Source organism: Symphalangus syndactylus, chromosome 7 (genome assembly GCF_028878055.3).
Source record: "Symphalangus syndactylus isolate Jambi chromosome 7, NHGRI_mSymSyn1-v2.1_pri, whole genome shotgun sequence".
In the NCBI taxonomy this organism is placed as follows: Eukaryota; Metazoa; Chordata; class Mammalia; order Primates; family Hylobatidae; genus Symphalangus; species Symphalangus syndactylus.
In genome coordinates, this window is record NC_072429.2 from 139,512,825 (window position 1) to 139,528,065 (window position 15,241).

Sequence of the window (15,241 nt, forward strand, 5' to 3'; positions counted from 1 at the left end):
TTTTTCACTTCCCCAAAGTGAAATTGTACCTGTGAGCACTAACTTCCCAGCCAGCCCATGGAGCCACCTGGGGACGCTGCTCCCGGAGTCCCTGAATCTGGTTCTTCGTTTCGATCCAGTGCAGGCACTGGAAAGTGAGCGAGTGTCCCTGCTTCTGGAGAGCCAGCTCTGCTGGCCACCCAGGTCTCAGGCTTGCCCTTGACCTCCCAAAAAAGATGACAGCTCAGGACTGCATTTGCATGCATTCCGTCCACCAGCGGGCCCCCAGCCTCTTAGAGAGTGACCCATGTTGAAACGAAGGAAAAGGAGAACCACGGCCAAGCTGTTAGTGCTCATTCTGCCAAGTTCTAAGCAGGGACAGCTCCCTCCTCAGTCACCACCCAGGGAAAGGGCAGTGCCAAGCAACACCCCGCACAAGGCCAGGGCCGCCTCGCAGAAGCCGGGACGTGCTTGCTAATGCAGAGAAGCAAGTGCCCGCCCTGTTTGCCTGTTTGCCCTTTTGTCATAATTCTGAGAGGGTCCCTCTTTTACAAATGTCATCCTTTCATTAATTTCTAATTACACAGCTTTTGCCTTAATACATTCTCACCGAAAGTTTCACAGAACGATAAAGCTCAAAGTCCCAGCCTGGGCAACACAGAGAGATCCCGTCTCTACAACATATTTAAAAATTAGTGGAGTGTGGTGGTGCGTGCCTGTGGTCCCAGCTTCTTGGGAGGCTGAGGTGGGACGATCGCTTGACCCCAGGAGGTTGAGGTTGCAGTGAACCATCATTGTGTCACTGCACTCCAGCCTGGGTAACAGAGGGAGACCCTGTTTGGTGGCTCACGCCTGTAATCCCAGCACTTTGGGAGGCCGAGGTGGGCGGATCATGAGGTCAGGAAATCGAGATCATCCTGGCTAACACTGTGAAACCCCGTCTCTACTAAAAATACAAAAAATTAGCCAGGCATGGTGGTGGGCGCCTGTAGTCCCAGCTACTCAGGAGGCGGAGGCAGGAGAATGGCGTGAACCCGGGAGGCGGAAACGGCACTGAGCCGAGATTGCGCCACTGCACTCCAGCCTCGGCGACAGAGCGAGACCCCGTCTCAAAAAAAAAAAAAAAGAAAAGAAAAAAACCCAAAAAGCTAAAAGTCTGTTTACACTATCCACTCATTTCAATCCCCATTCTAAGAAGTAACCTTATCCTTTTCAAACCTATGCTTTCACATAAACACATAGCTATCTACAAATACATTGTTTTACTATTTTTATACACATAGTATCAAACCCACACTTCTGAGGCTCCCATTTTCCTACTCTGTGTCTTTGAGATCTTTCCTCCTAACTGTATACCATGTGGCCACCAAGTCTAGAACTACAGACGCTGTAATCATGTGCCTTAGTGTTACCACCTAACCGCTTGCTACTTAGTTGCCTGTGTTTCTGAGCTTGCAGGTCAGCCTGGTAGTCCCACTCCACTCCTGCTGAGCGCCACACTGCATGCCCCAGCGCACTCCTCTAACCCGCCACTTCCTACTGATATTTAGATGGTGTCTTTTGTTGCTCTTTTTTTTTTTTCAGAGTAGTCATCCTATACATCTCCTTGAGATACAGAGACTGAGAAGGAGAACGGGTGGGTCAGAGGATACATGCTGTTTCTGCTTTAATACCCGCACCAGACTGTCTTCTAAAGAGGCAGGGCCCACCTGCATTCCCGTGAGTGGCTCATGCCCAGAGTCACACAGCTCCAGGTGCAAGGCTGAGTGTGACACAGCCATGCTGCCCGTCCCCCGCTCCACAGGCACAGGGCCATCGCGTCTGCTGGTTCTTCTGGGGCCACTTGACGGAGCTCAAGATGAACAAGGAGGAAGAGGGGCAGGGGAAGGGAGAGGAGCCCACCTCCTCCTCGCAGCCCACCCGTGCTTCTCGGCACAGAGCATGGGGGCAAGGCCCACATGACTTCAGCAGGGCTTAGGTCGTGCGGGTCTTGCCCCCATGCTTTTTTGGGGCTGGCTCAAGACTGGCTGTGTTGTGCAGCCACCTCGGTGCCCACAGCTCTACGGGACGCTCCTGGGAGGAGGGGTCTTGCTTGCACCAAACCCCACCCCGGCAGCCCCGGGAAAGGGGCGGACTATACTGCAGGGCCTGAGGGCACTGAGGCTGCTTCACTGTGTAGCTGTCAGCATGTCACGGAGGTGACTGAGGTGCAAGGGCATTTTTCTCATGACCTCAGATAAAGCCTCTGTGTTGGACTCATTAAACATCTACCCAGGGCATTGCACAAGGTTTTGGGAACTCACGACTAAGAAGCCACCCTTGCTCTCACAGAGGCTGCAGTGTGGTAAGAGAAATGGGTAGGAGATGCTGAGCAGCAGGAAGGAGGAGCCCAGACTCATGACTGGCTCAGGGCCCCACCTTCGTCTCCTTTTCCACTCGGAGCTCCCCTCCAGCGGCGCTGACCATGAGCACCATCCACCTCCCCAGTGGGGACAGGAGCCGTGTCTGCCTCAGGCACCACTGCACCCCCAGGGCATTGCAGCTGATGTGTGAGTGGGGTTCTCAGGAACATGGGTAGTGGGAGGGGGGAGGAGGTAGGCCAGGGCTCCCACACAGGTCTTGTGAGCACAAACATTTTACTTCTGACATTTTCCTGTGCTGTTTTGATTGATTATAATTTTGAGATAGGGCCTAAAGGTTCCTAGGTCTAGGCAGCAACTCTCAAGCTGGCTCATAGCCTAGCCGGTTGGCCTTGGCCCTGTGCATGCAGCTCCTGCCCTGCATCTGCTGCTTACCAACTGCGTGACCCGAGCCTGCCAGGCGAAACCCCAGGAGTGTAGTAGCACAGTCCTGGAAAGACACCACGTTCTCATCACCCTCAGCCTCTTTCTGGTGTCAGATGACGAAGCCTTGGCCATGCCTAGTTTCGTAAAAGAAAGCTGCTTGTGTACTGCGGTCAATGGCCTAAGGGCCCACCTGCCACCGCACCAGTCAACAGCCCAGAAAATGTGGGCCAGGCGCGGTGGCTCACACCTGTAATCCCAGCACTTTGGGAGGCCAAGGTGAGCAGACTGCTTGAGGCCAGGAGCTTGAGACCAGCCTGGGCAACATGGTGAAACCCTGTCTCTACTAAACAGGCTCACACCTGTAATTCTAGCACTCTGAGAGGCCAAGGCAGGCAGATCACAAGACGCCAGGAGTTTGAGACCAGCCTGAGCAACATGGTGAAACCCAGTCTCTACTAAAAATGCAAAATTAGCCGGGTGTGGTGGCACATGCCTGCAATCCCAGCTACTCCGGACGGGTGGCTGAGGCATGAGAATCACTTGAACCCAGGAGGTGAAGGATGCAGTGAGCCCAGATCATGCCACTGCACTCCAGCCTGGGAAACAGAGCAAGATCCTGTCTCTAAAAAAAAAGGAAAAAGGAAATGTGTATACTGCTTTATGCCCTCATTCGGGTTCTAAGGAGTACCCCCTAAATCACAGATTCACACAGGGTTCTATCCCAGGGAAACACAAAAACAAACCAGCAATCTCACTGATGGAGAGCCACACAGCAATGAGATATACTAAAAGATCTAGGAAGACCTTTAGTAAAGAAAGCTGCTTAACCCAGTGGTGCACATAGTTTTTGTTCAGAAATACATGTTTTAGTAAGCGCATATTTAAAGAACCTCATAGAACTCTCGACATACTCTGGACATGTTGAGTGAATCCAACCGTTTAGTTTTACAGATATGAGAACTAAGTCCCCAGACATTCTCTCTTAGCATATTCAGAGTTCTGCAACCATCACCATGGCTTAGAACATTTTTACCACCCCAAAAATTAACACTATACTCAACAGCAGTCACTCCCCACCATTCCAGGAAAAGAAAAATTTACACAACCATTTATAATAACATCCAAGAACATAGCATACTTTAGATTCATAGTGACCACAATAAAAAATTCAAAGGGGCTTTCTAGCAGAAATTGATAAGTTATTTATATTTATTATTTTATATACTTGGAAAAGCAATAGATCCAGAATAGCTAAGACAATTGTGAAGAACAACAAATTTGGAGGAATTATTTAATTGGATTTCAAGCCTTACCACTTAACTATAGTTAAAATGACCAAGAGTTCCTGGCCTAAAGACAACACAGATGAGAATCCAGAAATAGATCCACACACATATACAGGTTGAGCACCCCTAATCTGAAAACCCCAAATCCAAAATGCTCCAAAATCTGAAACTTTATGAGCACCAGCATGACGCTCAAAGGAAATGTTCATTGGAGCATTTTGGGTGTCAGGTTTTCAGATCTGCAATGCTCAACTGGTAAGCATAATGGAAATATTCCAAAATCCAAATAAATAAATAAATAAATGAAAACTTGAAACACTTTAGTCCTAAGCATTTTGAGTAAGGGATACTCAACCTGTACAATCAAATTATTTTTTTCAAAGGTCAACAGGTAAATCAGTGGGGAAAGAAAAGTATTTTCAACAGACCCTTACCTCACACCATACATAAAAATTAATTCAAGATGGATTGTGGACTAAATATGCAAGCAAAAACTGTAATTCTAAATTAAAAACAGGAGAATATCTTTATGATCCCTAGGTAGGCAAAAATTTCCTAGAGAGAATACACTATGTAACAGCTATTTTTAAAAATTTATAAATTGGACTTCAACAAAACTAAAAAGTTCTGCTCATTAAAAGAAAGACACCATTAGGAAGGTGAGATGACAAGCTTTGGACTAGGAGAAAATATTCCTGGTATAGACTTGTATGATGGTGATTTTTAGGTGCCAATGTGTCATGATTAAAGAATAATCCAGAGAACTGGTAAAGCATGACTTCTGGGCACGTCTGTGTGGCTGCTTCCAGGAGACTGCGTGTTAGTCAGGCACCAAGTGGGGATCTGCCCCTAGTGTGGGTAGTGCCATCCAATCAGCTGGGGGCACAGACAGGAAAAAAAAGGAGAAAAAGAGTGATTTCTTCTCTCCCTCCTGGAGCTGGGATACTGTCTTCCTTCTGCCTCGGACATCAGAACTTCAGGCTGTCTTGGCCTTTGGGCTCTAGGACTTATAGCAGCAGCCCCGTGGGTTCCACGTCTTTGGCTTCCCTCATTATAAGGTTTCAGACTTGGCCTGAGCCCCACTACTGACCCTCCAGGGTCTCCAGCTTGTAAATGGCCTGCTGTGGGACATCTTAGCCTCTACAATCATGTGAGCCAATTCCCCTAATAAATCCCCTCTCATATCTATAGATATATGTACAGTCATGTGTGGCTTAACCATGGGGATAAGGCCTGAGAAATTCACTCAGGCGATTTCATTGCCGTGTGAACATCATAGAGTATATTTACATATACCCAGGAGGTAGAGTCTACCACACACCTAGGTCGCAAACCTGTACAGCATGTGACTGCTGAACACCGCAGGCAACTGTAACACCATGGTAAGGATGTGTACATCTACATATACCTAGGTCGGGCCCAGTGGCTCATGCCTGTAATCCCAGCACTTTGAGAGGCTGAAGCAGGCAGATCATTTGAGGTCAGGAGTTCAAGAGTAGCCCGGCCAATATGGTGAAATCCTGTCTCTACTAAAAATACAAAAAATTAGCCAGGTGTGGTGGCAGGTGCCTGTAATCCCAGCTACCCGGGAGGATGAGGCAGGAGAATCGCTTGAACCCAGGAGGTGGACACTGCAGTGAGCCAAGTTCATGCCACTGGACTCCAGGGTGACAGGGCAAGACTCCATCTCAAAATAAAAAATAAAAAAATCTAAACTCAGAAAGGGTAGCACATTGCTCTACTACGTTACATGGGCTATGATGTCAGCTCCCTTACAACCTTTTGGGACCACGGTGGTATATGGTCTGTCACTGGCCAAGCGTTGTCATGTGGTACATGACTGTATCTCTATCTTATTGGTTCTGTCGCTCTGGAGGACCCTTTCAAATGCAATGTGCATCTCGAATATACTAAGAACTCTCACAGATCAATAACAAAAAGACAAGAAACTCAGTAAAAAACCAACAAACAAACAAAAAAACATGCAAAATACTTCAACACTTTGCTGGAAATAATATATCACTTAATCGATGAAAATAATATATAAACACATGGAAAGATGCTCAGCTCATCAGTTAGCAGAGAAATGAAAATTAACCACAATGAGAAACCACTACTCACCCACTGAAACACACAAAAATACATGCCTGACCACACCGAGTGCTGGTGGGGGTGGGCGGCCTCGGAAACACTCAGCGGAGCTGACGGGAGGAAAACCTGACGGGAGCATAGGAACACCATTTATTTGGCAGGTTCTCATGCAGCTAAACACACAGCTGCCCTTCGGCCCAGCAATTCTACTCCTAGGTATTTATCTAAGAGAGACGAACACACCTCCACAAAAAGAACTTCAACAAGAATGTTCACAGCAGTCTTATTCATAATGGCCACTGCCTAGACTGCCCATGTGTTTAAAAGGAAGATGAAAAACAGACTACGAAATAGGCAATAGAGTATTCTTTAGCAATAAAAATAAGCTACAAATACACACAATGGCGCAGGTGGGTCTCATAAATTCTGCTGAGTAAAAGCAGTCGGGATTAAGGCTGTGTCACTATACAGACCCAGAAACTAATCTATGTGACATACATCAGAACGCTGTGACTTTAGGGGCTGGGGGTAACCGGAAGAGGGTATGAGGCAACTTTCTAGGGTGATCAGTATATACATTTGTCAAAATTCTTCCAGTTGTACATTTACGATGTATTTCACTATCTTGAAACTGTGTCAATACAAAAACTTGATATATATTTATATATATATATTTTTCAATCCGTAGGTTTGACTCTGAAAAACTGTTTTTGAAAAACAAATGCAGCTGAAACGTTCTGGAAGAAAGCCAGATGGATCTGCTGAGAATTTCAGAGTTGATTAGTTTAAATGCCGTGTCTGTCCGCACAGACCACTTACTAAACAGGTCATGAAGGATGAAACGTAATACCTGTTAACTCTCCTCGGGCACTTCTCTGGCTTGATATCCAATTCATAATGATAGATGTCAATTTTGGGGATGTCCATTTCGAAGAAATTGGCCTGTAATTTGATTGTTCTCCCGGAGGTCCCAAAGTCGGGTCTAGGTGGAGGCTTGAAGGCATATCCTTGGATGGGGGGTGGCGGCGGCGCAGGAGGCGCGAGTGCTGGAATGGCAGAGAGAACACCCATTAACGGGGGAGCAGGCTTGCTCTGCGGCCCTTCCCATCCCTCGGCCCCGAGCCACTATATGCCCCCCTCTGCCATCCCTCGGCCCCGAGCCACTATATGCCCCCCTCTGCTGTTTCCATTCATGTCTAGGCCAATATTGCATTCCACAGAGGAGCCGTCTCAACGTTAAGCCAGTAATTTACTTAAAATGTATCGTAACAACTCATTGGTGATCAAACTTGCTATGTCCATGCCTGTTCTTTCTTCCTGTCTCAGACACTGGACAGATGAGACAGCATGAATTACCAGCACGGGAGACAAGGCAAAGAGCCCAAAAGTGTCAAGGCAGTGCCCCTCCCTTGTTGCTGTTTAAACCATTCATTTACTCAGAAAATGCTTTTTATTATGCATAAGCGGCAGAAACTTCATCTCAACTCAAGTTTTCAGTGGCTCCATATTAGTAAAGTTCAAAATGTAGATTTAAAAAAAAAATGTAGATTTAGAAAAATAAACATTTTTCAATAATAGAACACTTTCAATTTTCACTCAAATGTCTGTTTAAAAAAAAGACAACCCTTCTCCATTAAAAAAAAAAAAAATCACATGTACTTCAATCCCTATTGACATTCACTGGAAAGAAAAAGTACTCTACTAAAAATAATATGAGCTGTTCTTACTGTATTTCTGACCTAGAAAAACTCAGAGACTCCTTGAATTATTTGTTTTTTTTTTGTTTGTTTCCTATGAGAAAACTAACATGCTTTCAAGGTTATTAAACTCACTGAGTTACACCATTTGGAAATGGTCATGGCAGCATGGCCTTCCACAAAGTCGCCATGACTTCACAGATGACACATCTACAGACTTCCACGACACTCCACCCCTTCAATGGCACTCAGCAGGTGCCCCTGTGGGCTGGGCACCATGCCCTGGGCCAAGGCTACAAAAATAAACCAAGTCAGGCTGGGCGTGGTGGCTCACACCTATAATCCCAGCACTTTGGGAGGCTGAGGCAGGTAGATTACCTGAGGTCAGGAGTTCGAGACCAGCCTGGCCAACATGGTGAAACCCTATCTCTACTAAAAATACAAAAAGTATCTGGGTGTGGTGGCGTGTGCCTGTAGTCCCAGCTACTCAGGAGGCTAGGGCAGAAGAACCGCTTGAACCTGGGAGGTAGAGGTTGCAGTGAGCCGAGATCACGCCACTGCACTCCAGCCTGGGTGACAGAGCGAGACTCCATCTCTAAATAAATAAATAAATAAAACAAACAAACAAACCGAGTCCTCAAGCAGCGCCCATGCTGCCACCAGGGACAGTTTCCAGGTGTCAGTCATCCACAGGATGACGTCTGATGACTTTTCATAAGCTCAGCAGCTCACCAAGATCTTTCCCAGCAAAGACCCTGACCGTGACAGGGAGTGGACATCGCAGTCCCGGTGGGTTCAGCGGAGCCATCCACTCCCTTCAGGACCGACGGAGCCTCTCTGTACGCCACACCAGAGTAGAACAAAGCGTTCGCCAATACATGGCTCCATTCTCAGGTGGCTCCAACCACCCAGTGAGACGGCTCCCAGGAAACGTCCAGGACAGAGCCCAGGAATCCGGCCCCATGGCCAATCTCGATTTCAGAGTCGGGCACGCTCCTCTCGGGGAGGAGAGTCACTGGCCTTCGGTGACTCCCAGCTTACAAGGTGCTCATGCAGTTACTTAACCGAGCCTCACAACCATACCACAAAGGGGCACACTGCTGGCTGCGAGAAGGTTTTGGGCTGGAACATGAGCTACTCGCATGTGAAACAGAGCTGCCGGGCCAGCTCCAAACCAGGCCCCTCCACCGGGCCCCCAAGCAGAGTCCAGGCACAGACGCAGTTCGGGCTCAGGGCTCAGGGCTCAGGCTGACCCTATTTCTCCTAAGCAGCCTCCCCCAAGACCACCTCCTCTGTAACACCTGGCGTGGGAGGTGAGAAAGCTGCACGCAGCCTGGTACTAACCCCTGTGAATAAAGGCAATGGGAAAATGCAGCAGTAATTCATAAAATGTGCAATTTCCTAAGATAGTTCTTTCTTGCTTCTAGCTTTCAATAATGAAAATAGCGATACTTCACGTGACGGCACGTGGAATATAAAATTACAAGTTAAAGATGTAAAAGTTTTCCAGGCAGAGAGGCCGGGGAGGGTCCACCTTCCCATACCTTCAGGAAGGCAACTCCACTGCCAAGGACGCCGCTACAGGCCTGAGACCTCGGGGTGCCTGAAATCTACTCTGATCACTCACAGGGAGTCCCACGTGTAAGCTGCAGATACAAGCTGCAGGATCAAAGCCAAAGTGTCCAGGAGGAGACAGAACAGAAGTGTGACGACACGACCCCCATGCATGAGGAAGGAGGGGATGACAAGAAGGGCACTGGATGCCCACCCCAGGCTGCGAGCCCCTGGCCCCGACAGGTGAATAATGCACCAAGGTGGGGACCACATGTACAAGAGGCCACAAGACACGGATGGGCCACACACGCACTTGTCACATTTGACACGGATGGTTCTAAAGGGAATTCTAACACCACCTAGGGATGCGCTCTCCACGTGCTCTCTGTTACGGAAACGAAAGCCCTCGAGGAGGAGGCATCTGGGATGCCTTCACCAAGATGCCACCACACTGGCACTCACGGAGCGGGTCCTGGCTCCCACTGCCTGTCCAACAGCCAAGTCCCAAATCCCTGGCCTGCATCCAAGACTCGACCTCACCTCCCCACTACTTCCAGGCCCACTGGGAGCAGCCATCCTCCCCCATCTCCTCCATCCTCCAAGGATGCTCCAAGGAGTAATCGAGGTTCCACCTGTCCGTGGACGCTCTCTCCAGACACCCCATGGGCACCTCCTCCCCAGGCCACAGGTGGCACGCCCTGCCACATGTCCTACCCAGTAACTAACCAGTCTTATTTTAAATGGGCTTCCAGTTGCTTCCATAAGTGTTAGTCTTGTCTCTGCATTGAAGGTTGAAACCTTTGGGAACAGAAAGGCAAATCGTTTCATTCAGGAATCCCAGGATTCTAGCACAGTGCACCTCAGCCACACTGCAGGCTCGGTTCCAGATCGCCGCAATAAAGCAGGTCACACCAATGCTTTGGTGTCCCAGTGCATATAAAAGTTGTTTGCACTATACTGTAGTCTAAGTGTGTAATAGCATTGTGTGTAAATAATGTACATATCTTAATTTAAAAACACTTTATTGCTTAAAAAATGCTGACAGAGACACTAAGTGAGCACGTTACTGGAAGAATGGCGCCAAAAGAGTTCCTCAGGCTACTACAAACATTCCATTTGTGAGGTAGGGAGGGAGGGAGGTAGGGAGGGAGGGAGGGAGGGAGTGAGGAACAGAGTGAGGCAGGCAGGGAGAGAGGGAGGGAGGGAGGAAAGGAAGAAAGGAGGAAGGAAGGAAGGAGGGAGAAAAGGAAGAAAGGAGGGAAGGAGGGAAAGAAGGAAGCAGGAAAGGAGGGAGGGAGGGAAGGCAGGGAGGAAAAAAGCACACATTCTTTGTGCAGGGCAATAAAGTAAGGTGTACCTGTGGTTGGAAGGGACCTCAGCTGCTCCTGGGAGGGGCGATGGCTCCCCAGGCCCCAGGGCTGGCAGGCCGCTCTGCACTTAAGGCCATACCCATTCCTTAGAGAGCGAAGCGAGTTCGGAGGGCAAGGCCCGGAACCCAGCGCAGCGTCACGTACACAGCCGTGCTGTGTTCACTGAATCAACATCACTCAGCACGTTTAAGATGCCATTTTTAGAGCCGCATCTCACACAGTGAAAGGGAAAAATAGTGAATGAGTAATCCGCTTCCTGTGTGAGCAACTGGGTCACGGGGAACAAAAAATTTCAGTATACACAGCGGACGTCAGCAGAGGTGGGCGGCAGGCGAGCCTCCTGCAGGAGCAGGTGGTCCCCTGAAGAAACCCCTTTCGGAGTTGGCTCCTCCCCGACTTTTCAGGGAGGGATGTGGAGCAGACTCTGTGCCACCTGCCCTGAGGGCCATCTAAGTAAGGGACAGGGACGGGGGGGGGTGGGGGGGGGAAGTTGGTGCATGAAGAATAAAGTGAAGGCCTGCCAGGATCCCCCGCAGACGTGTACCCTGAGGTGGGGAGAGCAGCTGCAGAAATTCAGAGTCATTAAATAAATGAATAGCCCAGCTCTTCCGTGAAGCGGCTTTGGCTACCGGTGAGCGAACCACAGGCCCGGGTCAGCACCCATGGGCTGTGCAGCTGCGGCCTAAGCTTGGGTGGCAGCCTCGCTGTGAGGCTGGCACAGGGGCCCATGGCTGTCTCCTAGGAAGCCGGCCCAGTGCTCAGCACCCATGTCTCAGGGGATGTAAACGGTTAAAGATCCGCCACCCAAATGACACGCAAAGCTCTTTCCGGAGCTCCAAAGTGAGTCATTATTCAAAGCCATGCTTCCCGATGGTCCTCCTAGAACTCTGCATTTATTACACTGGGCATCAGCCAGAAAGTGTGCAGGCCAAAGAAAGTGAGGAGGATAGCTCAGGGCTGCTAAACACTTCTGTGCCACACCCTGGGCCAAGCCAGGTGCAGACACGGTCTCTGTGATGCCAGGACAGGATGCCCTGGCCAGGCAGTGGCACAGCAGCCACCGAGATCCGTGCCGTCAGCACGAGCCGCGGAACAGGACGGAGTGACGGCTCAGGGAGCACAGACCAGAGAGTAGATGCTATCCAGCTGTACTCTCCTGCTAAAATCAGGACACGAGGGTGACAACTCACCTGTTGTCTACAGGCAAGCCTCCCTTATGGCCACCCAAGTTGACGCTAAACACAGTCATGGCAGCTTTTTTGGTGAAATGGACAGAGACGGTCTCAGAATTTGTGCTGGGAATGCAGACAGAACATCTGCTCCTGTCAGCCGGACTGCAGACAACTGTATGCTGTCTCCCACGCCAGGCCCGGGCCACCAATGACCCCACGGTGAGCCAAAGCCAAAGCCTCACCCAGGCCACATTCACAGAGATGCGTCTGGCCCAGGTGTCACTGCTGCGCAGGGATGGCTGGAGCTGGGTCCCCAGCTGATGCGTTCTACCCCCTCCCCCCGGTCTGACTCCCAAACCGGGGCAAACTGACCTCGACAGGGGCTCTGGAGCCCCCCAGGTCTGTGAGGACACACCAAAAATCAAATGTGACAAGACGGGGAGGAAAAGGAACCCTCGCACTTTGGGGGTCCCAGGTCCCTGGCCACAGAATCTGGCCAAACACGGACGCCGAGGAAGCGGAGGCACAGATGGGGGTCCCAGGTCCCTGGCCACAGAACCCACCCAAATATGGACGCCGAGGAAGCAGAGGCACATATGGGGGTCCCAGGTTTCTGGCCACAAAACCCGCCCAAACACGGACGCCAAAGAAACGGAGGCACAAACATGCCCCACGGTGGAAGGGAGTCAACAGAACCCACCTCACCGGCCACCGGTCACCCACCTCCACAGGGGAGGCTGCTCCTGCCTCTAGCCAGAGCTCTGCAGCAGGAAGGAGGAGTGCACCCTCCAGCCCCGAGCAGGAGCCACTGCATCAGTGCTCCTCGGAACCAGGGGCATCGGCCCAGGAGCCAGCTGATGCCACCGAGCGGGTCTCAATGTGGCAATGGGGAGCTGGTGCACAGGCTCAGAGAATATGTTCTGGGGAACACTGGCCATCGACCAGAGCCCTAGGCCCCCTTTGCCCTGGGGACAGATCCTGCTGCAGCCTCAGGACCTCATGGGTCCCAGCTTAGGAAACGGCCCCTACCCCTCCTCCTGTGGGCATGGGGGACACAGGATGTAGCCATCCACCACCACTCCCTGGCTGCATCTGCACCCTGAAAAGGAGGTTTTGCCTTCACTCCCTTGGGCCCCTGGGAAGGCTGGGTCGGAATGAAGGAGGGAAGGAAGCTCTGGGTGCAGCCCCGGGTGGGGGCAGTCCTCACAGCGGGGGCAGCGGGGCCGTCCTCCAGCAGCATTTTTGCACTTCTGTTGAGCACTTCTGTGTTCTGCGGGCGCGGTTCCTGGAAGGCTTTCGCTTCTGTTCTCCCTGAGTAGAAATTATTGGAGCATTTCCAACCTGTCTCAGCCTGGTTCTTGGCAACACCAAAAGAATGGGCCATGGGAGGCAACGTGAGCAGGGGAGCAGTCACCCCAAAGGCAGGGGTTGTAGAAGGTGCTGGGCAAGGAGAGCAGGGAGAACCCCCCAGGAAGACTGGAACGCTGCTGCTGAGGCCGACACAGGCAGCCTGCGCCTCCAGATCAGACTGATGATCACCCCTAAACCACTTGCTCCCCTCTTTTGGTTTAATGAGTAATAGCCTAAAAATGTTAACCTTTATTGAGCAATACAGCGTGCACAGGAAGAGCATGACACACCCGTACAGTCTAGGACTGACTATAAACAAACACCTAAGCTCCCGCAGATGACTAACCATCAACACGGAATTTCCTGTTGGGGTTTTTTAAAATAAATGTTTGTGGTTCAACCTAAAACTGCAACCACCATTATCTCTTTGAGAAATGGTCCTGAAAGCCACCCCTGTGATCTTTACGAAGAAAACTTTTCCCCATAAATTTTGAATACATTTTTCCTCACAAGTCAAAAAACATCCTCTTTGATCCACCATCTGTCTTTACTCAACAATATTAGAAATACTATAATAAGGCCAGGCACAGTGACTCACGCCTGTAATCTCAGCACTTTGGGAGGCTGAGGCGGGTGGATCACCTGAGGTCAGGAGTTCGAGACCAGCCTGACCAACATGGTGAAATCTCATCTCTACTAAAAATACAAAAATTAGCCAGGCATGGTGGCAGGCACCTGTAGTCCCAGCTACTTGGGAGGCTGAGGCAGGAGAATCACTTGAACCTGGGAGGCAGAGGTTGCAATGAACTGAGATCGCACCATTGCACTCCGGCCTGGGCAACAAGAGCAAAACTCTCTCAAAAAAAAAAAAAAAAATACTATAATAAAGACAAGGAGGAATTAAAGGAATACTGGTAAAATGTAAGTTATCTCCTACAGAAACATTCCCCAATCAAGGCAGCTGATGAGACCACAGCATCTCAACCACCAGCCCTACGAAGGCAGACCCGCAGGCTGGTCCAGGGCTGCTCGAAGCCTGACACCTCTCAGTGGAGATGTGAAGAATGCCTTACGTGTACATTTCTCTGACTCTTCTCTGCAGCCTTTTCTGGTTTCAACCCTAGATTTCTTTTGTGATTCTGACTCTGTATCTGCCTCTCCCACTAGAATGCAGGCATTGCAATATAGCAAGGACTGTGTCTGTTTTTGTGCAACTGTTGACTGAATGAATACACAGATGAATAAAAGAATATCTTGCTGTTACACCGACTCTTAGTAAAAATGCCTTATGGGTTTATGACTCAATCCCAAGTTTTTTTAGGACAAAACCATAAGGCATCCATAGGAAGGCTATTACTCTACCTTTTACAAATAGTCTTTACTGTTTGGTTATTTTATATTTTATCCTTTTTAGTAGAGACAGGGGTCTTGCTATGTCACCCAGGCTGGTCTCAAACTCCTGGCCTCAAGTGATCCTCCTGCCTTGGCCTCCCAAAGTGCTGAGATTCCAGGCATACAGCACCCAGCCTGTTTTAACTAAGAAGCCAGCATTTCTCCAACATCAACATTACTCCAGTACAAGACTTCCAGTACATTCTTGTCTCTTCTCATGTCCTCTCTCTTGGACTCGTCTTCACTGCACATCTGAGGAGCCAGGAGCTCCACAGGGTGAGGTGACAGCCAGGGCACCTTGGCAGCAGACCGCAGGGCTAGGACTGTGATTTCCAGTTTGCCCCTCTGCCAACATCAGCCATCAAATCATCAAATCAGCTGACTGCCGTGACGCGGGTCCATGTGACATCTCTTGTACTTCAGAAAGAGTCTTGTTCTCCAAACTGAATCCCTTTTTCACCCAAAACATACAAGAATCTGACCTACCTATCACATGTATGTTCCCTGAAAATATATACACCTATTACGTATCAATAAAAATAGACAAAAACTTTTTTTTTTCTT

General features: G+C 49.6%; 1 protein-coding gene across 10 annotated transcripts in view; it reads right to left on the reverse strand.

Annotated features, from left to right (window-relative positions):
• AGO2 (argonaute RISC catalytic component 2) overlaps positions 1-15,241 on the reverse strand; it is a 118,601-nt gene that overhangs the window by 61,426 nt on the left and 41,934 nt on the right. For 9 of the 10 annotated variants that reach the window (XM_055287390.2, XM_063643576.1, XM_055287393.2 and 6 more), the window contains one exon: positions 6,993-7,188. In XM_055287390.2, coding sequence (XP_055143365.1) covers positions 6,993-7,188 — 196 coding nt within the window. Of the gene's footprint in view, positions 1-6,992; positions 7,189-10,750; positions 10,872-15,241 lie in introns of those variants that run through there. The other variant, XM_055287394.2, reaches the window with a different exon arrangement.